Source organism: Strongylocentrotus purpuratus, unplaced genomic scaffold (assembly GCF_000002235.5).
Source record: "Strongylocentrotus purpuratus isolate Spur 01 unplaced genomic scaffold, Spur_5.0 spur5_scaffold_18, whole genome shotgun sequence".
In the NCBI taxonomy this organism is placed as follows: Eukaryota; Metazoa; Echinodermata; class Echinoidea; order Camarodonta; family Strongylocentrotidae; genus Strongylocentrotus; species Strongylocentrotus purpuratus.
This window is the reverse complement of record NW_022145603.1, coordinates 33,050,152-33,074,131: the sequence shown is the minus strand read 5'-3', so window position 1 is coordinate 33,074,131 and position 23,980 is coordinate 33,050,152. Positions and strand designations below refer to the sequence as shown.

General features: G+C 36.8%; 1 protein-coding gene across 1 annotated transcript; it reads right to left on the bottom strand.

The window, feature by feature from the left end:
- Positions 1-8,560: 8,560 nt before the first annotated feature.
- Positions 8,561-10,999, bottom strand: LOC105437094 (ankyrin-3-like). The gene is made up of 2 exons (XM_030988960.1): positions 9,917-10,999; positions 8,561-9,361 (listed from the first exon to the last, which is right to left on the bottom strand). Exons 1-2 carry the CDS (start codon positions 10,997-10,999, stop codon positions 8,561-8,563), a joined length of 1,884 nt encoding a protein of 627 aa, XP_030844820.1.
- Between the last annotated feature and the right edge of the window lie 12,981 nt (positions 11,000-23,980).

The following is a 23,980-nucleotide window of genomic DNA, read 5'->3' as shown; positions in this document are numbered from 1 at the left end:
ATGCATGCATGTATCACATCTGTGGTTTTACAATCGTCACATCTACTGCAATTCACTAGTCATGCTCTAAGTATGAATTGGTCACTCCTGCAAGGATGTCAGCCTTGACGGTTGAAAATGTCATCCATGTGTTCAACATTTCTCGCCAAGCACTAAAGACTGATCTTTATAGGAGTTTGGAAGCACACGAATGCCAATCTACTTCCCATCTTCATATGTGTTCAAGAGTATAGAAATGGGATGATTTTTCAATGTTATTAGAATCATTAATGTTTAGACAGAGTGGCTGTGTATAAGCACACACATGCTTGAGGTACAAGTATTCTAAAACACTCCTGGCACTCTCTCTCTCTCTCTCCCCTCTCTCTCTCTCTCTCTCTCTTACATCCCTCTTTCAACTTGGTGTGCCATTATTGTAGTCTTGTAGCTTTGATCCAATTGAAAATCTTCTGATCCTCTTTGTATTTCTCCACAACTTCATAGGGGAACCCAACTTTGATAACAAACTACTATAGAAGAACCAGACAAACAGAATGGTGAAGTTTTAAATGAAATAATCTTGCAATGTTTACTATGTAAAATGCAAAAAATGACAAAGAGGGAAGTATTTTGTTATTTTGTTATTTAAATGATAGAATGTTAAACTACACTGTAATTCGTTATCAGCACTTTTGTAGGAATATCAAATCTTGTTAAAGTTTTTATCAGTGTCTCCTCTGATGGTTGGAAATGTCGTCCATGTGTTAAACATTTCTTGCAAAGCACTAACGACTGATCTTTATAGGAGTTTGGAAACATGAATGCCAATCTACGTCCCATCTTCATTTGTGTTCTATTCTTGAAATATAGGTTACTGATTCTCACACCACATGGAAGCCCCATATTTAAAATAACTACAGCTATAACTAGAAGCCCTACTATTTGTTTTCTTTTTCTTCATGAAATGTTGCATAATTGTGTATTAATCTACTTCAGAAGAAAATACTGGCAAGATATTGGAGAGGTGGCCTTTGGTTGGGTGAAAAGAGAACTTTCACAATTACCCCCGCCCTCAAAAAAAAATAGTAGGGCTTTTAATCCTGAATATAGTTACAGTTACTGTTATGTATGAAATGTGGATCAGGCTGTAGAAAGAGGATGGGTATATTGCTATTTATGAATGTTTGAGACAATTCTAAGTGTTTTTGTTGTTCTTTTGTACTTTTTATTATGATAGATTATTTAAAAATAAAGACTACAGACCAAGTGTTTCCTCCATGATAATTTCTCTCCCATTTTTAAATTTTTACTTTGTAGCTGCATTATTTTGAGGCACTCCACCATGTCGTGTCTGAATGGGGCAGATAATCATTTAATCTGAAGAATTTTTTTTCAAAAACATTTACCTGGAAAGTATTTAAAAGAGAAATAAATTTTCTGGAAATGTAAATGATTAAACAAACAAAACCAAGAAATACTGTATAACTGAAAACTTGAGGGACATGAATGTCTTGAATTGTTCAGAACATCAATTTTTATGGCATGCAAGAAAGAATTGAAAAGACTTATTTTTGTGTCAGTTGTGATTCCATTATATGATCACAGCATGAAACTTACAGGAATCTGAATCCTTTTCTTGAATGCGTATTAAAGTCTGGTGTTTTAAAAGCGTAGCACTCATTCTTTACAGACAGACATTTGATGTGTACTATGCTTTTATAATGTTATATTGTCACTGTTTTCAATCGTTTTTTAAGATATCTTTTCTATTTTTTGGGGGGAGGTGGTTTGCTTTGTCATGTCTGACCAAGGCTTTTTTAAATTGCAAGAACCTTTGGTAATGTGGCGTGAGTAGTGTTTGCTGAAGAAAGACCAAATGAATGTTTAATTAGAAATGTACTACGTTATCACAGTGTCATGGTAAAGTATGACAAAGGGTCAGAGAGGGGGGCATGGAAGGTGTCTTTAAATTAGATTATTTATAAATGTCATTTTCTTGGATTAATCAAAATGAGGAATTGTTTTTACAATATTGCTCTTGGTGACCATGTCAATAATGTGAGGAAAAAAATCAAACAATAAATACATTCTGCTTGTACAAATGTTTTTAAAATATAATTTGCCTTTTTTTGTTTTGTTTGTTCTATTGTTTGTTTTCTATTTTATACATGTATACTGAAGTGTCCTGTTTGTATAATTATTGCCTGGAGCCAGGGGGCGTCGTCTCATTTTTATTTTACACAAAATGAATGCCCTTCTGGCTCTCAGCATATTAAGTGTTTCAGATGTATCCTGGGAAATCTGTTTTACTTCTCAGAGTTGTAATAATTAATATTTATAGATTGAGGTAAACCCTGCTCTTTTCTATATCACTTTAATAGTTATAAGCAACAAAGAATACAAAAAACAATACAGTGGAGAAAAGGCACAGGTCATGCCAGATTAATGACTTTGCAATACATTACATCATTTACTACTGCTTTCTCTTGGAGTTTTTTTGTTTTGGAGATTTTATTTTTCATTTAAGAAAAAAAAATCAATAAATAAGGCCCTCTTGCGTTTACAATTCGTTTAATGACGACAAAAATATCATTTTGAAATGAAAAAGATAAATCTTGTGACTCTCATCGTGAGATCAAACTTGGTTCTTTGTAAAGTGTCTAAACGTTGGAACACTCCATAAATATTACCTATGTTAGCATTCCAGACTCGCTATTGAAGAAAAGAAAACAAATGAAATGAAATAAATGTAATTCCACTTGTCTGGCTTGTACTCTGGACTTTGACCCAGGATAGCTTAAGGGAACAGGTTTAAAGCAGGTAAAGATAAATAAATCGCTACATATCGTCATGCATGATCACTAGATAGACGTCAGTGGCAGATCCAGGGGCCGGTTGGGGGGGGGGGGGTATGGGCATGTGCTCCTAGACACTCCCTTTCCCCGACAAAAGGCAGAAAAATAGAAAATAATGAGCATAACTTAAAGATAATGACCCTCCCCCCCCCATTCAATTTTTTCTTGCTTGTAAGAGAATTTGCAGACTTGTGCCCCCACTGCCAGATCATCCTGAGTCCACCACATTTGAAAACTTGATTTAAGGATGTATGAATGGATGTTACAAGTAAATAACCAAACTGGAAAATTGAAATATAATATCTTCGATGCATTTTTCTTCTTCAATATTACCTATTTTCGTGAAAAAACAAAGAAAAATACAAATTGTGTCCGGGATAAATGTTATTAGGAATCACAGGAATTTATTTAATGTACAATAACAACTATAGTACATGAAATGAAACATTTCATCGAAACATAATGTATATTTTATACCTGATTTCAAACATCTTGAAATCAATTGAGAACATGGGTGTCGATCCCGGGGGGGATGGGGGGGGGGGGGGATATATCCCCCCAATATTTCAGGTGGGGGGGGGGGGGGGTGGCCTGTACAATCACCCCCCCCCCCCCAATAAATTACCATAAAAAATAAAATAAAAATGAACAGAAAAATTAATGATTAGAGCCCGATGAGAGTAGTTAATGGTTATTACTCGCAAGATGACCATCAATATACACATTTTGCTATCTCATTTTCATAATACATATATATATATATATATATATACGAAGTAAATGAGACAACCGTATATGAGACAAGAATAAATTGAATTCTCGCTCATACGGCTTCATCAGGAATTGATGAATTTATTCAATTTGTTCAATCAACAGCATCATAGAAATGCAGTGCGCCAAATGCAAAGCCGCAGCGTTAAAAAGCAACGAGCTAAATGTTAAGCGCGAAGCGCAATAGTAGCAATCTGCAATGCACATCAAACAATCCTGGACAGTCACATAAACTCTGTGACGAATTCGTGATGAGATCGGAGACAAAGAGAAAGATTTTCGGACATCAGTATGACTTATAAGATAGTTCACTAGTTGCTATGTTGTTTCCGTTCACCCTTTTTAAAATTCACGTCATTGTATCTTTATTTTTATTTTTTCACTCATTTTATTTCCTGATATTTCATAAAACATTTTTCATTTTGGAGAAAGATTATTTCACATCTTATTTTTGTTTTATTGAAAAGCTGATGTAGGCCTATATCACTGGCGTACTGGTGGGGGGGGGGGGGGGCTTGCGCTTGCCCCCCCCCCAATAAAATCCAGCCATGACTTATTTTAAATTTCATACAAGTGATTTATAAATGTTCGTATTATCACATGATTTTCAACATAATTCGCGTTTTTCCATTTCTGTTGCAAACTGACACATTCCCAAATAGCCAGGAATAGCCAGGAACATATATTTTGTATAGTCACTAATGGGCCTAATTAGTGGCCGATAACTCTAACAGTAGTATACAATTCCTTTCCAGAAGCTATTGCGACAAGCACTGCCAGGAGATAACATGATATCCACCACTCGGGCTGTACATGCAAAGATTTGCGAACGAACGTTCCATACGTACATCATGTGGGGAAACTGAATTCAGACGTGGATTAAGAGTAATATTTAAATGAAACGTCAAAGCTTCCGCGCTTCGTGCGGGAGGGGGGAAACTGAATTCAGACAAGGACACGATACAACGAATCGTCTTCTTTCTCTAATAATTTAGTGAAACGGTAAAGCTTCCGCGCTTTGCGCGGGAGGGAGGCAACTGAATTCAGACTAGGATTAAGAGTTATAATTAATTGAAACGTCAAAGTACACCATACAACGAATAGTTTTCTTTTTTTAATAGTTTAAGGAAACGTGAAAACTTCCGCGCTACGCGCGGGATGGGCGAAAATGATTTCAGACGTGGATTAAGAGTAATAATTAAATGAAACGTCAAAGCTTCCGCGCTTCGCGCGGGAGGGGGGAAACTGAATTCAGACAAGGACACGATACAAAAAAATCGTCTTCTTTCTCTAATAATTTAATGAAACGTGAAAGCTTCCGCGCTTCGCGCGGGATGGGCGAAAATGAATTCAGACGAGGATTAAGGGTAATAATTAATTGAAACGTCAAAGCTTCGCGCGGGAGGGGAGGAACTGAATTCAGACAAGGACACGATACAACGAAGCGTCTTCTTTCTCTAATAATTTAACGAAACGTGAAAGCTTCCGCGCTTCGCGCGGGATGGGCGAAAATGAATTCAGACGAGGATTAAGAGTCGAGAATGGTAGATCGAATCGTCTTCTTTCTGTAATAATCTAATGAAACGTCAGAGCTTCCGCGCTACGCGTGGAGGAAGGGGAACTTGATTCAAACAAGGATTAAGAGTCGAGAATGGTAGATCGAATCGTCTTCTTTCTTTAATAATCTAATGAAACGTCAAAGCTTCCGCGTTTCGCGGGGGAGGGGGGAACTCCCCCCTCCCTGCACCCAGCGCGCTCTGTAAGTGATTCGCGTACTACCGCCCCCCTAAAATGAAATCCTGGGTACGCGCTTGGGGAGGGGGTGCAACCTGCCACACACTTCTACCTCTTGGTTGCTTTGATCCATTGCCGAAAATATTTTGGCACCTGTCATCCCCCCCCCCCCGACCACGGATACAAATCGACACCCTTGATTGAGAATTTTCACATATTTCAATCTGGTAACTTAACGTACAGGATTTACCCACCAACTGTAGATTGATAATTAGACAGATGAAGATACTTGTTTAAATCATATACCTTCATAATGTCGATATAGAAAACATAGAGACGGGTTAAAACCACTTTAAAGCATTAATGCTGAGTGACTACTCTCACTCCCGCCCTCTCAATTTACAGCAATCTGTGTATAATTCTGTTTGAAATAATACAATGATTTGTTAAAATAACTAATTGATGATGATCTGTTTGCACACTGTAAACAACTTTGATATTCATGTAGGTATAGCATTCCTTATCGGATATGCACAGAAATAAAACAAAACCATGAAATTATGAAGTATAAACTCATCACATGTTTGTAAAGGAATGGATAATTAAAAATATGCAAGAATTTCAAGCACTTGTATGAATATCTACAATTTAAACGATTGAATGGGAGAAAATGGGAAAAAATGATACCACGTTTGAAAATAAAAAAAGCGTTATGAGTAATGATAAAAACTGATAAATTTTTGTTTTCGCCATCCTAGAACAGTCTATGTACAATTCTGTGAGAAGAGAGGAAAATTTACAAATAAGGCACTGTGTTCAATGAAATGATTCTTTGTTTTCAACGTTGCTAGGTAAGACACTCTTTGTAATTAGGGAATCTATACGCATTACTAACGTGATATGAATAAAACTACTATTGATACCAAATGAACATAACCGTTGTAGCTAATAAATTGAGAAATATGAAGATTAAATATATATATATATATATGTATATATATATATATAAATAATGTAGATACTTGAAGAAAAAAACCCCCTAAAACAGGTTCAATGAAAAAAAATATATCTCAATTGAGATCAATATATAAATTTAGTCAAAACAGACGATTTTTACAATACGTTTCGTATAAAGCTACATTCATACAAATTATAAACCATGTTTTTACATTGCATTTAACCTCCTCAATATACATAATACATACATATATATTTACGTTCACTTGGTGGATATACATATTCAAATTTAGTATTAAGAATTCGCCCAATCGCTTCTTTCACTCACAGAACATCCATCCCAATTGTTTAGAAAACAATAAATATTTTTGTAACCGCCACGGATTTTGTTTTAAAATTTCATCATAATAACTTGTTAGCTTAGTGAGCCCCGAAAGGCTTGTAAACAATAGTTATTTTTTATTAATATCAGTTGAGGAAGAAATCCCGAAAATATTTTTGGCACATCTGACGAAATCATTAACAAGCCCTAGATTATACTTTTCTCAATACTTTGTGGTTAACACTGTACTTATAGACATGGTCCTTGGTTTTCTCATCAATTTAAACTTTAATTTCCAAAGACAGAGTAAGTCAGAAGAAAAAAAAATCATATTCAAGCCCCATTATCTTAAAAAACAGCAGAATTACTGGTATATATTACCTGGTTACCGTTGTTAATAATGTCGTCTTTTATTGATAGGGTGCTTATCAAAATACGATCATGGACGACTGAGCACTAGCCAGTTTTAGAATGCATGTGAAAATTGACTTTGCCCATGTTTTTGATAATACTGTTCACGGGTTACTTGATAATTATCATATGAGTTCATTCAATCGAAATAAAGACTATTCAAATTAATCTTGGTTTAAGCATTCATTTCATTCAAAACAGAGTCAAAAGAGACATGTTACTATTCAGCTGTTTATGTGATTGTATTGATCAAGGTGTCAAAATAAGGAAAAGATGAAAGGCTGCAACTTGTGGATCGCCGACTAAATCTATAAAAGTGTTGTGATCGCAGCAATATTTAATACAATAGCAAGTACTAACTAAAAAATAACAAAGCAATTTAAATAGCCTTGTGTATCACCTATAGGAATGCCAATAACGTATGACGTAATCCTAAAATGATTTCTATGGGACATACAACAGGGTAATGAAATTGCACTTGAGATGATTCTTTGAAACTTGTGCCGTTTAAAGATTTAATCTGTATTTCCTTGTTGTAACTCACGCTGAACATATGCAAATTCATTTGTTAGATATTGCTGCATGTAATTATTTAGCAACTCTAATTAGATAATATGTATAAAAAAATGACATACTGAAATTATGAACTATGGACACGGAATAAACTCATCACCTGCTTGTCATAAAATAAATCCGCAAACATATAGGCATACAGAAACTACATGTAACCTAAACAAAATTATCTTTCAAACTAAACAGTAATCTTTTAAACTAAATAATAATGTGACTAAAACTATCATATCTTCTTTCTACACCATTTTAGAACAGTCTACATGGTCTATGTACAATTCAATTACTTTGAAAATATTTTGTGAACGATACTAAATTTATGCAATAATCCTTTGTTTTCAAACAATAATAAACTTTGACTTCCAAACACATGTGTACTCTGAACAAGAATGGTATGTATAGTTATGAAGGCATGATATTCAAAATTCGCATACAGCAAACATTTATAAGATACATGAACAAGTATATAACAAATCGCAATTAGGTATGGTAAGAATATTAGATAAAGTATGAATACTTCAAGATGACAACAGAATGCTGCAGTATGAAGTAATGTCGCACCTTCATTATCACCCGTCTCAGTCCGTGTCCCTTGACGAAAGAGATATTGAACAACATTAAGATGACCATAGCATGTTGCAAAGTGAATAGGTGTCTGACCATCATTATTAACAATCAAGACCCGTACTCTTTTACCGACGAGGTACTGAACTACATCAAGATGACCATTGCGTGATGCATAGTGAAGAGGTGTCTCACCATCCTTATCAAGCTGATCAATCTGACATCCTTGATCAACGAGATACTTTACTACTTCAAGATGACCACTGAATGCTGCAGTATGAAGTAATGTCGCACCTTCATTATCACCCGTCTCAGTCCGTGTTCCTTGACGAAATAGATATTGAACAACATTAAGATGACCATAACATGCTGCAAAGTGAAGAGGTGTCTGACCATCCTAATCAACAATCAAGACCTGTGCCCCTTCACCGACGAGGTACTGGACTACAACAAGATGACCATTGCGTGATGTATAGTGAAGAGGTGTCTCACCATCATTATCACGCTTATCAACCTGTGCTCCTCGACCAACGAGATACTCAACTACTTTAAGATGACCATTGTGTAATGCATAGTGGAGAGGTGTCTCACCATCATTATCACGCTTATCAACATGTGCTCCTCGACCAACGAGATACTCAACTACTTTAAGATGACCATTGCGTGATGCATAGTGAAGAGGTGTCTCACCATCATCATCACACTTATCAACCTGTGCTCCTCGACCAACGAGATACTCAACTACTTTAAGATGACCATTACGTGATTCATAGTGAAGAGGTGTTTCACCATAAGTTTCAATGTTATTGAACTGGGCTCCGTTTCCAAGGAGATAATCAACTACACCAAGATGACCATTGTGTGATGCATAGTAAAGAGGTGTCCGACGATGTTTATCACGCTTACTAATCAGTGCTCCGTTGTTGACGAGGCTCCAAACTACCCGATGATGACCATAGTATGCTGCCCAGTGAAGAGGTGTCTGGCCTTTAATATCAAGGATATTAATCAGTGCTCCTTGACCAACGAGAAACTGAACTACGTCGCGGTGACCATTGCGTGATGCACAGTGAAGAGGTGTCTGACCATCCAAACATAGCCAATCAATTCGTGCTCCGCAATCAACGAGGTACTGAACTACATCAAGATGACCATTGCGTGATGCACAGTGAAGAGGTGTCTGACCGCCTCCATTAACCTGTGCTCCTTGACCAACGAGATACTGAACTACATCAAGATGACCATTGCGTGATGCAAAGTGAAGAGGTGTCTGTCTATGCTTATCAACAATCAAGACCTGTGCTCTTTTACCGACGAGGTACTGAACTACATCAAGATGACCATTGCGTGATGCCAATAGAAGAGGTGTCCGACGAGCATCATCATATTCATCAACTTGTAGTCCTTGACCAACGAGAAACTGAACTACATCGAGATGACCATTGAGTGATGCACAGTGAAGTGGTGACGGATGACCACTATGTGGGTAATCAATCAGTGCTCCTTTACCAGCGAGAAACCGAACAACATCGAGATGACCATTGCATGATGCATAGTAAATAGGTGTCTGACAATTATAATCTACGTGATCTTCGAGAAACCAAGCTGTAATAGCTTTAGAACCTTTGATCACTTGATGTCTAGTATAATAATTACCCGGGTCAGATGTTAGTCCTTGGGAGAATTTACGAGCTAGACTTTTGATAACGTCGGTAGTATTGCGTGTTTTCCTGGAATGAGGTTCAATAATTACTTTGATAGCCCTACCAATCTGTGCTCCTTCAGGAACGAGATACTTAACTATATCGATATGACCATTGTGTGCTGCACGGTGAAGAGGTGTCTGACCATCCAAACTTCGACAATCAATTCGTGCTCTGCGACCAACAAGGTACTGAACTACGTCGAGATGACCATTGCGTGATGCCCAGTGAAGAGGTGTCTGACCATCCAAACTTCGACGATCAATTCGTGCTCTGCGACCAACAAGGTACTGAACTACGTCGAGATGACCATTGCGTGATGCCCAGTGAAGAGGTGTCTGACCATCCAAACTTCGACGATCAATTCGTGCTCCGCGACCAACAAGGTACTGAACTAGGTCGAGATGACCATTGAGTGATGCCCAGTGAAGAGGTGTCTGACCATCCTCACTTTGCAAATTAATCGTCTCTGCATTGCGACCAACAAGGTACTGAACTACGTCGAGATGACCATTGAGTGATGCCAATAGAAGAGGTGTCCGACGAGCATCATCATATTCATCAACTTGTAGTCCTTGACCAACGAGAAACTGAACTACATCAAGATGACCATTGAGTGATGCACAGTGAAGTGGTGACGGATGACCACTATGTAGGTAATCAATCAGTGCTCCTTTACCAGCGAGAAACCGAACAACATCGAGATGACCATTGCATGATGCATAGTAAATAGGTGTCTGACAATTATAATCTCCGTGATCATTGAGATACAAAGCTGTAATAGCTTTAGAACCATTGATCACTTGATGTTTAGTATTATAAGTACCCGGGTCAAATGTTGGTCCTTGCGACAAGTTACGAGCTAGACTTTCGATAACGTCGGTAGTATTGCGTGTTTTCCTGGACTGAGGTTCAATAATTACTTTGATAGCCCTACCAATCTGTGCTCCTTTAAGAACGAGATACCTAACTATATCGATATGACCATTGTGTGCTGCACGGTGAAGAGGTCTTTGGCCGTCGTTATCGCCTCCATCAACCTGTGCTCCTTGACCAACGAGATACCGAACAACCTCAAGATGACCATCGCGTGATGCACAGTGAAGAGGTGTCTCACCATCATTATCACCCATCTGAGTCTGTGTACCTTGAACAACAAAATACTAACCTACACGGAGATGACCGTTGCGTGGAGCTCGGTGGAGAGTTGTCTCACCAGCATTATCATTGTCATTTATCTGTGCTCCTTAACGAACGACATGTAATATTTCCACTTCATTGGTCTGATTTCCGTCACATAAACCAACATGCTCTGACCCATTCAAATATATCAACAACGATCCCTTGTAGATTGTTAAATCAATTAAAAAAATCAGTGCATAAAATTGTTTCACGATAAAACTCTAATATATCTATGAAAATAGCTCTCTGATTTTTATCCGAAGAGTTTACCATGTGGTTGATACGATGGTATATTACACAAAGGTAAGAATGATAGCATCGTTATCTGCTTACAGTTTTCTCAATCAAACTAACCGACGGAACAGTAATTAAGAACATTGCAGATCCTTTTATGAAAAACAGGCGTTGTTTTGTAAAGCATCTTCATGGCAATACGTCACCGTGAGGTGATCTAGGCTTCGCTGCATTGTAATACAAAAGTACATGAAAAGAGAGTATCGCATGGTTGACTATTTAAAATGAGCCGAAACCAGCTACTTGCAGCAATATTTACCGACACAATTTCCATAACAATGTCTATCCCAGTGGCGGATCCAGGAGGGGAGGGGGGGGGGGGGGGATTGGAGGTGTGGGAGAGGTGTAGAGGTGTCGTGGTCGAGTGGATACGTCACCGGAATATCGATCACAAGGTTCGCGGTTCGAGTACCGTTGCGGCACTAATATCCTTTGGCAAGTTATTGATCTACATTTGCCACACTCAACCCAGGAGATTTTAATGGGTACCCGGCAGGAATTAATTCATTGAAATGCTAGCCTAAGGGCGTCGTAATGGCAGCCGTAATAAGGCGAGGATAATATTCAGGAGCGCCAGGAGTGTCAAGTCTAACAGACATGAGCGCTATACAAGAACCCAATATTATTATTATTATTATTATTATAAGTCCGAAAATCAAGCTAGTGACCCCGCTAAATATAAAATAGAAAGTCATCAAATCATATATTTAGTCTTTCCTTCCCTTTCCCCCATTTGTTCCCCTTGGGGGGGGGGGGGGGCTAGGAGCAAGTTCCCACTAGTTCCAGCCAGGATCAGCTACTGGTGTATATCTCGTGTTCACGCATAACGATGAAAAGATTTTGTTTTTATACTGCTATTCAACTCGCCCTACAAAAGTTCTCCTGGGTTAAAGTCCAGAGTAAAAGCCAGACAATTGGAATTACAGCGAGTAGTGTCTGCATTGATTACATGTTAGTAAGGTATATAAACTGCTCCAACAGGAAAATGGAGTTCACTTTTTTTAAAATCATGAATTCCATTGTAAATTTTGACTTTTAATCAAACGTGTGAGAATAGTATATTACAGGGGCCCACCATTGTCTTTAATATGCATTTTTGATCAACATTTTTGGCTGAAAATGTTTTTTGGTGTAGAAATCCATCTATGAAAAAAATCAATTAAACAGACCACATGGACCCATTGCTCCAAAAGGGCCCAAAGAACCAGCTACTCACGACCGTCAAGAAGACTTTTTGAAACCTTTTTCTGATGTAATGATAGCACAGTAAATCTCTAAATTCCGGTACCAAAATATTATGATACATTTTCGGTATGAGGCTTTGAAGGCCAAAAAGGTACCAGCAATCTGTTAAATAGGACCCATATTTAAAATCAGTGATTTAAGAGCATGAAACTACGGTGTGAATGATATAAATATATTTTTCTGAAGACATTTGGAAGTGCGTTTTAGTAAAGAAACTTGCCAAGTCAACCAATTTTACATCATTTGGGTGCACCTGAGCAAAACAAACACACGCAAATTAGTATTCACTGAAATCTGAGAATGTATTCTATTATCATGATCTATTTGGAATAAACCATTGTCAAAATTATTCCATAAATTGGGGTAATACAAAATTATTCCACCTGCGACCAACAGTGTATGTCTCAGCTCAGGTACACCTAACTCGGGATTAAGGACCCATTTTTTAAATAAGTGATTTAAGAGCATGAAAGACATTGAAAAGTGTGTTTTAGAAAAGGTATTTGTCAAATCAACCAATATAACATCATTTTGTGGTACCTGACCACCCCGGAGCTCTAAAGCTATTCAGAACGGAACATTGAGGAATTGTATGGGAAATCATGTATTTCACCGACTGAAATATCAAAACATATGCTATATGTTGCGTGGAACTTTTGAATGAGAGTCACGGTTAATACACCGTACGCACCTTTAATCAACATTCACTCACATTTATATACACCCAATTTCGCTCAAATAAAAACAAAATTACTCTGACCATGAAAAGTAGTTTAAAATCAGTTACAATCTGCTTCATTTTTATTAAAAACCTCATCAAGGCATCTTCAGACACAATATGACACTGTATACCATCGGGTAATTAATTCATTATAAAATTTACAATAGGTTTTAAAACTAAGATTTTGTAGATTTGTCAGATTGGCTGACAATAATACTAGAATTAAGAAGAAATATCATCGATGGTGTGTTAATACAAATTTTGCATCATATTCTTGCAGACATCCTGCACCTGAAATTTTGAACTTGCTTCCAACTAATATAACTTCAATCTCATTTTACAACAGCTTTAAACGTAATCTCAAAAGTTTCTTGATTGCGCATGACTCTCACTGAATATATTTATTAGCTTGTTACCTCTCTCTCTCTCTCTCTCTCTCTCTCTTTCTTTTTTTCCCTTTGCTATCTTCTGACTTTTTCATCCTACCATGTTGTATGTCATGTACTGGGTTTGTAGCCGTTGTTATGCACTTTCTGAATGATACTACCCGAAACTTTACTTGCTACTTGTTTTCTTACTATATTTATTATATCTAATTTGACAGAAAGCTGTCCAGACAAAACCTTTTTTTTCCAGCTGTGCTTTATTCTGTTTTGTATTAATTCATTTCACATGTTAATGCTATCCCAATTTATGTATTATATTTTACATCAAATTGCATGTTTTTACTTTGTAAAAATGTTTTTAAAGATGGAATTCAATCAACTAAACGGAAACTGAACTGAAACTGAACTGTTTTTGTTGTTGCATGTCAATGGCCATCTGTTAGCTTACCAGGTTCTAGTGATACATTAATTTACATATTTGAGATTTTTTTTGAATTTCACCTTTAACTTTTATTTGAAATGTTTAAGGTCCCTTTTCTTGATTAAACCGTAAATCGAGGTAGGAATCTTGTTTTTGCCCAAATAATGTAGTGATCATGAACAATATATTAAACTATACATTTAACTCATTTTGTCATTGTTTTGTTTACTATTTCAAATAATATTGCGTAATATAGAGAGAATTAAAAAAATACGTTTCGGGTAACAATAATGTTTTACGTACTGTAGATCTCAGTAAATAATAATTTAACATTAGTAGCTTAACTAGCTTTACAATATATTCTTCACTTGTTATGACCTTCGAGATAATTTTTCAAAATAGTCGGGCGTTTTAAAGAGATATATGCTGTTGGTCATAAACGTGGAATAATTTTGTTTTACCTCAATTTATGGAATGATTTTGACAATGATACATTCCTAACAGATTTAAATAATAGTACGCATTCTCAGATTGTAGTAAATAATAATTTGCGAGTGTTTGTTATACGTGACTGCTAAAGCACGTGTATGCTACTATGATTATCAACTAGAGGACCTACGTCCTTAAGTAGTAACTGACAGTCATGAGGATTAATGCCTCATAAAAGGGCACTAATATAGCACATCAACACGAATTTGATCCTGAGGTCTCACAGTTACGAGACCATTGCTTTGCCACTGAATCCTGTCTGTACGCAGCGGGGGCTAGGGTAGCGGGCAGCTCCCACAAATATAATGAAAGATTTTTTTTTTTATTTTTTTTTACAATTTAACCATTATGGTTAAAGGAATGGCCACACAGAGAAAAAAAATTCTGTTGGGGACCGGGGGGAAATGCAATGAATTATTGATAATTTATTACATTTTATTTCGAATTAAACTGGTCAATGATTACCTGTCCATTCATTGCAGAAAAACAGAATGAGGAGCATGACTAACCCAGTATACCTGGGACAATTGAAAGAGAGAAAATATCAGTCTCCTTATAACACCCGAGTTATGTTTGACTTCATTCGCAACTAGATTATCTATCGCTCAAGACGGCTATCTTTAAGGTTCTGAATTGCTAAAACTCGATAGATTCTTGGGGATCTGAAAATGCTCGCGCGTTTGCGCATACTGTGGCTTCTCCCCACCCCCGTTTGGAAAATCCTGGATCCGCCTCTAGCTGCTATTTACCATTCCATGTTTTACGCTAAGCAAACAAACCCCTTTGGTCACCACTTATTTCAATATTCCTTTTAAATAGCTATGCTCGCTTGGATGTTTTACATCATTTGCTCTTTAAAGTTGACAAAATAAACATGTTTGGTCTTCGGTTTCATGATTGACGGTCTAATTAAGTTCATGCATGGAAGCGGATCGTATAGCGCTAAGTGTTGATCTTGACTCAAAATCTTGTGTAACGCTAATACTCTGACAGTGGCTAGTATTTATTTCTTCATCTATTTATTTTTGTTTGATGATACTACGAGGACGCTATTAGATTGGTTTACTATGGCGCTCTATTGGCACATCATGCAATTCACTGTTGTTTTTTCTGTAATGAATGGACAGGGAGAAATGATACAAACTATGACATTCTTAATCAAACTCCACAAGAGGGCGGCACATTACTTTAATGACAAAATTAAAATGGGGAACTCAAATCATTTGAATCTTGAATCTAATATCTAAAGTTAAAATCCAGTTAGTGTAAGATATTGACCTATGGGCAATGGTCACCGGAGCATGAGTCATATGCACACGGTTAATTAGGGCATTCCTATCTTTGTAACTAGTTAATTTGTCATGAAAGCGAAACAAAAAAAGAAAAACAGAATGGCGAAAGTTAGAAATCGATCAGCTTAATAATAGGAGAGTTATGAATGTTTGAAATATGAGATCAGTGTAGCTATGCGATTCTCAAATTGGCAGTGTTGTCAGTGAAATAACAATACTCCCGTTCGTCGTGTACACAAATATCATTAATTTCTCTTTTGTTTAAATTTTCCTCTCCCTTGGGTTACTACTCAAGATATAGGCCTCTTAGAGATCGTATATTATGATAGGTCCTCTTAAAGGAAAAAGACCATCCCGAGTCAAACATCTTGAGAGATGAATCTATATTTCAGTAAATTTGTGTTTTGGAATAAATGAGAAAATTGTCTGGCACTGCAATACAGAGACATTACCATTCTAGATAAGTTAAAGTTCAGATACGTATACTGATTTCAACTTTCCAAAAGTCAAATGTTTGTTAGTTTTTGTCCGATTTTATTCCAATTTTTCCTGTCTGTTTTACTGATTTTTCTGCTTTCTATGAAAGTTTAGGGTTAAATTTCTGTTCATGTACAATAGAATAAGGACGCCCTCTTGCGCTTAACATTAATTTAATGACGACACTAATGTCAGATTGACATGCAAATGATAAACCTTGTGAGCCCCACCGTGAGATCAAATTTGCTTTCTCTTAGTAAATTGCCTTAACGTGGGATTTTACCGCTCAGCTGAAGTAATATCCGGTGTTATCAATTCAGGCACTACTTGCTATTGATGGAAGAGAAGAAAAAATTTAATGAAATAAAGTCAATTGTCTGGCTTGTGGTTTGAACTTTAACCTAGGAGAGCTTTTGAGGACGAATTGAAAAGCATGTAAAGAAAAATATTTTCATCATTATGCTACAACACTAGAAAGACATCAGTGACGTATCCAGCGGCCTTGGTGCTTTTTGATGTGATACATTCCAAAGCACGCTTTACTGAGCACCATTGTATTGAACATGGCAGGTACCGATCCATTTGAGGCACATTTTGGAGAAAAAAGCCCCGCAAATGTTAAAATCACAAGCAAGTATTACCTTAATAAAATGAAAACTATAAAACCCAATGAGTGATAGTTCTCATACGTTTTCTTAAATAATGATGGAAATCATGGTAATGAATAACGATTTCTGCATTTTTCAGAAATGAAACTTTTTCAGAAGAGCAAGGCATTCTATCGGAATATTATTTTTCCTCTCGGATGGTCATGTCCATACGGTTAATTAGGGCATTCCTATCTTTGTAACTAGTCCATTTGTATGAAAGCGAAACAAAATAGGAAAAACAGAAAGGCGAAAGTGAGAATCAATCAGCTTAATAATAGGAGAGTTATTAATGTTTGAAATATGAGATCAGTGTAGCTATGCCATTCTCAAATTGGCAATGTTGTCAGTGGAATAACAATACTCCCGTTAGTCTTGTACACAAATATCATTAATTTCTCTCTTGTTCTGATTGTCGTCTCCATTGGGTCACTGCCCAAGATATAGGCCTCTTATAGATCGCTTATAGGCCTCTTATGAAAACTTTTAAACTCAAATTGGACTCACTAGACATTATAAACCTTGTAGCCGAAGCACACTTCAATATTTAGGCGTGTTAAGCGTCTTGACCCTAACCCAACGTAACGACAACCAGATGCTGGTGATTGTACGTCACAGACAGATGCAGATCGTATATTATGATAGGTCCTCTTAAAGAAAGAAAGACCATCTCGAGTCATACATTTGAGAGATGAATCTATATTTCGGTAATTTTGTGTTTTGGAATAAATGAGAAAGTTGTCTGGCATTGCATTGTAACAGAGACATTACCGATTCAGAAAATGTTAAGTTCAGATACGTATATTGCTTACAACTTTCCAAAAGTCAAATGTTTTGTAAGTTTTTGTCCGATTTTATTCCAATTTTTACTTGTCTGCTTCCCTGATTCTTCTGCTTTCTATGAAAGTTCTTTACTATGAAGGTTGAATTTCTATTCATGGACAATACACTAAGGACGCTCTCTTGCACTTAAAACTAATTTAATGACGACACTAAATATGTCAGATTGACATGAAATTATGAACCTTGTGACCCCCACCGTGAGATCAAATTTGCTTTCTCTTTGTAAATTGCCTAAATGTGGGATTTTACCGCTCCGCTGAAGTAATACCAGGTATAATTAATTCAGGCACTACTTGCTATTGATGGAAGAGAAGACAAAAATCGAATGAAATAATGTCAATTGTCTGGCTTGAAGTCCGAACTTTAACCTAGGAGAGCTTTTGTGGACGAATTGAAAAGCATGTAAAGAAAAATATTTTCATCGTTATGCATGTGCAATAGAAAGACATCAGTGACGTATCGAGGGGCCGGGGTGCTTTTATGTGATATATTTATCACAGCATTCCATAGCACGCTTTACTGAGCACCATTGTATTGAACATGGCGTGTACAAATCCATTTGAGCCTGACTTTGGGGAAAAGGCCCTGCAAATGTTAAAATCACATACAAGTAATACCTTAATAGAATGAAAACTCTAAAACCCAATGAGTGATAGTTCTTATACGTTTCTTAATGATAGAATTCATTGAAATGAATACAGATTTCTGCATTTTTCAAAAATATAAAGAACTTTTTTAGAAGAGCGAGGCATTCTATCGGAAATGTAATTTCCCATCTCAGATGTTCATATGCATACGGTTAATTAGGGCATTCCTATCTTTGTAACTAGTCCATTTGTATAAAAACGAAATAAAATAAGAAAAACAGAATGGCGAAAGTTACAATCAATCAGCTTAATATTAGGAGAGTTATAAATGTTTGAAATATGAGATCAGTGTAGCTATGCGATTCTCAAATTGGCAATGTTTTCAGTGGATTCACAATACTCCCGTTAGTCGTGTACACAAATATCATTCATTTCTCTTTTGTTCTAATTGTCGTCTCCCTTGTGTCACTGTTCAAGATATAGGCCTCTTATAGATCGTATATTATAATAGGTCCTCTTAAAGGAAAAAGACTATCCCGAGTCGTACATTTTGAGAGATGAATCTATATTTCAGTAATTTTGTGTTTTGGAATAAATGAGAAAATTGTCTGGCACTGCAATACAAAGTCTTATCAATTCAGGAAATGTTAAGTTCAGATACGTATACTGATTACAACTTTCCAAAAGTCAAATGTTTTGTTAGTTTTTGTCCGATTTTATTCCAATTTTTTACTTGTCTGCTTCCCTGATTTTTCTGCTTTTTATAAAAGTTCTTTACTATGAAGGTTGGATTTCTATTCCTGGACAAAACAGTAAGGACGCCCTCTTGCGCTCAAAAATAATTTAATGACGACACTAAATATGTCACATTGACATGAAAATTATAAACCTTGTGAACCCCACCGTGAGATCAAATTTGCTTTCCTTTTGTAAATTGCCTAAAATATGGGATTTTACCACTCCGCTGAAGTAGTATCCGGTGTAAGCGATTCACGCACTACTTGCTATTGATGGAAGAGAACAAGAAATATAATGAAATAATGTCAATTGTCTGGCTTGTAGTCTGAACTTTAACCGAGGAGAGCTTTTGTGGACGAATTGAAAAGCATGTAAAGAAAATTATTTTCATCGTTATGCATGAACACTAGAAAGACATCAGTGACGTATCCAGGGGCCGGGGTTCTATCACGTGATATATTTATCACAGCATTCCATAGCACGCTTTACTGAGCACCATTGTATTGAACATGGCATGTACAAATCCATTTGAGCCATATTTTTGCGGTAGAAAGCCCTGAAAATGTATTGATCAAATGTAGTAGTAGAATGGCTTTACTAGACAACTGCAAAATGGTAGCCCGATAGCTAAATTACATTGCAAGTTTTACAAGTATTTAAAAGCATTTCAACAAAACTTAGTTATAGACAAGTACAAGTAATACACAGTTAAATGGATCATAACTTATTACATGTTCCCTGCTTGCAAACAACTTGATGATACAAACGCAAGTATTATCTGTTTAGAATGAAAACTATAAAATCCAATGAGTGATAGTTCTCATGCGTTTCTAAATGAGGGCACTAATTGTTATGAATTGATATTTCTGTATTTTTCAGAAGAGCAAGGCATACAGTCAGGTGAATGTTCAGCAAAGACCGAATATTTTAATAAAGGGGAAAGTTATAGTCCAATGGGCACATGCAGGCACAACATGAACTATCAGAATATCTTTCTTTGTATTCTCGGTTGGGCACCCTTTTCAATAACAAAAGGGACACATTGTCATTGTTCTAATTGGTTTTGGTGAAAACTATGGATGTATGCCACTGTCATCCTAGTCCATAGTCTGGCCTATTTAATTTTGATCTCCACCGCACCATGGCTACCTCCCCCTACTTACTTGATACCAGCCGAAGATGGCGTGATCATTAAATTAGGACGCCCGGTGTGTTATCAGGCTGGGCTGGCGAGCATTGTTCTTAGTAGGTCCATGCTTGAATCAAGTGTGCAGGAAATATAGAGAACCGGCCAGATTCCGGACAAGTGGACAACTGCCATTCCGGTAAAGGGTATTGCTTATTTAACATGCATAACATATTGCAGAAGAAAGTTATTCGGCTTGTTACCAGTTCTAACTTCAGACAGCCTAGTAAGCCATTATTCATTGAGATGAAAATGTTGCCTTTTGATGAGCTTGTGTCATTCAGTAGTATGATTTTTATGTTTAAACTTAAGTTTTGTCCTCAGGCTTGCCTGTTAAAAGACCTATTTTCCTGTAACTTTCAGATACATAGCTACAATACACGTCAAAGTAACCTAGTGCATCAACCTCATGTAAGGACAAATGTTGCACTGAATTCCTTTCGAATCACATGTATTAAAGAGTGGAACCATTTATCCGCAGACATTAAGGACAGTACCACTCTTGCTAGATTCAGACTTCTGTGTAAATCATATCTGTTAGATAGTAAGCAAATAATTACCGTTGGTGAAGGTGATGGGACAAACTATCACTTCCGAGGCGATCTGGATGTAGCTATCTTTCCGAAGCGAAGCTGAGGAAAGATAGCGTATACATGCTGATCGACGAGGAAGTGATAGTTTGCTATCGCCTGAAACAAAAAGGTGATTATTTGCTTTATATTACACATCTAAAACAATAATATTTAACTACAAAAAGAAAAGGACGTGTATGCATTTACATAAAAGACACCTAGGCCCAAATTCATACCAAAAAAGTTTAAGGACGTGTATGCATTTACATAAAAGACACCTAGGCCCAAATTCATACCAAAAAAGTTTAAGTTTAACCCAACCCCTTGAGGGTACGGTGCGCGCATGTGTTTTCTTTAATACACCAGTTTACAGTTGTATCAGTGCGCATGAGCAGACAGTTGACCTCGGGTCATTGGCCCCGGAACAGGGCCAAATTGGCCCTGTTCCGGGGCCAATGACCTCTGACCTCTGGTATTTATGCGTAAATTAAGATTGCGCCCATGCAAATGATGATATGCGCGCACAACGCAGCGCGCAGGCAGTGATCATCATAATTTGCATGGGCGCAATCTTAATTTACGCATAAATACATGACCTCTAGGTCATTGGCCTTGTTTAAAATGGCGCACACAACTGTAAACTGGTGTATTGCGCTCAATGGTAATGCGCGCTTAATTACGCCTGTTTTAGTGCGCTTTTGGATAATCTTCTGTGAAAGTGCGTTGCCCTTTGTAGATAGTACCTCTATCTTCAGTGAAAGTGTGTTGCACTGTGTAGATAGTAGTACTATCTACACAGTGTAATGAACTTTTTGCTTCTCCCATCAATAATGGGCGAATTATCTTTCATCACGTTATTTACTTTTGACCAATCGTAGAGCAAGATTCTTAGTATGTGGAATATAAATTGAAATATATTGCGGCTATTATGACTGTACTTTATTATAGCAAGGATTAGCCAGTCAGCCTGTGTGTGTGTGTGTGTGTGTGTGAACTTAATGCGTACAGCATGATAAGCTGGTATACGGCTGGGGGGGGGGGGGGGGGTAAGGGTGTTCATGTTGTTGTCAGTGATTCAGCTTTTTTCCTTCTAAATCTTTTAAAATGTATATAACCATGTAATCAGTTATTGTTATCAGTTATTGTTAATACATGCTTTTTTCCTTGTAACTATGTTTTTAAGTTACACAACCTTGCCATTTCCTTGTAATAATTTGTGTACATTACCATGATTTTTGTTGTTGTAAATGAACTTCTTGATCTCGGTTGGCGGACTCTGGGACCTGCTTGTTTTGGGGGCCCTGCGCGCGTGAGACGGTATCGTATCCATGATCGTATCCTACCATCTTTTATGATTTGAATTGCGCAGATCCTTGAAACACGTTGGTCTCTTTGCTAATCCGCTGGGACTGAGATGTCCATCCTTCACAGGGGCCCCACTCACAAGCATTGCTTTTTGGGGTTTCAATTTGGATCATGTTTGTTCGTCATGATTACTATGCCATGTGTTTTTTTAACCCTAATAAGGCCGGGCTATTTGAAGTCTTAGTAGGGCCGGGGGGGGGGGGCCATTATGGCCCCCCCCCCTCAAGATCTCGGCCGCGAAGCGGCCGTTTGCCGCGAAAATTTGCACGCATGTCAAGTGAAGTGTAAAGAATAATATGATAATTTCAATTTTTTGAAAAATTCACTCATTTGCATATTTATGGTAATTTATGCAAATAAAGTCATAAAAATCACATTTTTACCAATAAATCATATATTATTCATATTTAAGCATTCTTTTTCACTAGATATATTCATAAGACCATTCTGAATAATAATACGAAAAAAAATTGGAAGAGCCAGCTTATTTCTTATGTTATCCCTTGTTTTGATAATTTCTTATGTATTTCACTGTTTTTTTAACTTATGTATTTCATTGTTTTTGTTGTTTTATTTCATCTTTTACTACAATTCAACTATTTTGACTCCCAAAACAACCACCTAAACTTTAAACAAGACCCAATAACCCATGTTTGATCTGTTTTTTAGGAAAAATGACTTTGCCATACGTTTTGTACACAAATCACGAAAATGAGCGATTTTCAGGCTGACATGCGAAGACAAAAGGTCACGTGACCTTGTAACCGTAGGTCCGATTTTCAAAATAATTATTTTAAAAGTTGCGCAAGACTCGAAAGAAGAAAGTCAGCGAGCGGCGGGGCGCCATCCATATGCGTTCCCGAGCAATCGGAAAAATTGTGGAGGGGGGGGGGGCATAATGCCCCCCCGGCCTTATTAGGGTTAATAAACTAAACTGAACTTAACTATCGTCACACAATGGAAATCTAGCATGTTCGCATGAGATACCAACTATTTACTGTTTTACCCAAATCTGGCTATAAAACGAATCTTGACCTTCTGTTTCAAATGTTGCTTTTAAGAAACGTGTATAATTTTAAAGGACAATAATTATGATTGAAAGATAGACAGATTGAGAACAATCTTTGTCATAATCGACTCACAACAGAATACTTTTACAATGCTTTTTATCAAAATTATCATTTTTTCCACACCAGATCAAACCTTGACTTCCATGAAATGATGTAAATAATAATGTACACTTTAGGATAACTGTTATGGAAACTGTCTCACTGCTATCCTAACTACATGTAAACACTCAGTCTCTCTTAATGTCTGCTCTCTCATTTCGTACGAGGCTCTAGTCTCCCTCGTACATCAACCACACAAGACCACCGGTGATTCTAACAAGAAAGATGAGTCGATGGATTTCAGTTCCAATCATTAACTTTTATTTTAGGAAGAAAGGCACCTCTTAGCAATGTTTTGATTATGTCAGATCAGACACAAATCAGGTGCAATTTTGTTGTATTAAACTCATACCATTTAAGAACACTCAATGTCAATTTTTTTTTTACAAGAGAATAATTCTATTTAAAAAATGATAATTTGTTTTTACAGCATATCTTGACTTCCATGAAATGATCTATTTAAATATGTTCGCTTTTAGGAATTCATATCGTAAGAAGTA

What these genes read in the sequence shown, in the direction of transcription:
- LOC105437094 (XM_030988960.1), bottom strand. Translation starts at nt 10,999, where the DNA reads ATGGGTGATAATGATGGTGAGACACCTCTTCACTGTGCATCACGCGAT. An exon ending in AGATTGGTAGGGCTATCAAA is followed by an intron (nt 9,362 to 9,916) that starts GTAATTATTGAA and finishes CAAGGAGCACAG; the next exon opens with GTTAATGGAGGCGGTCAGAC.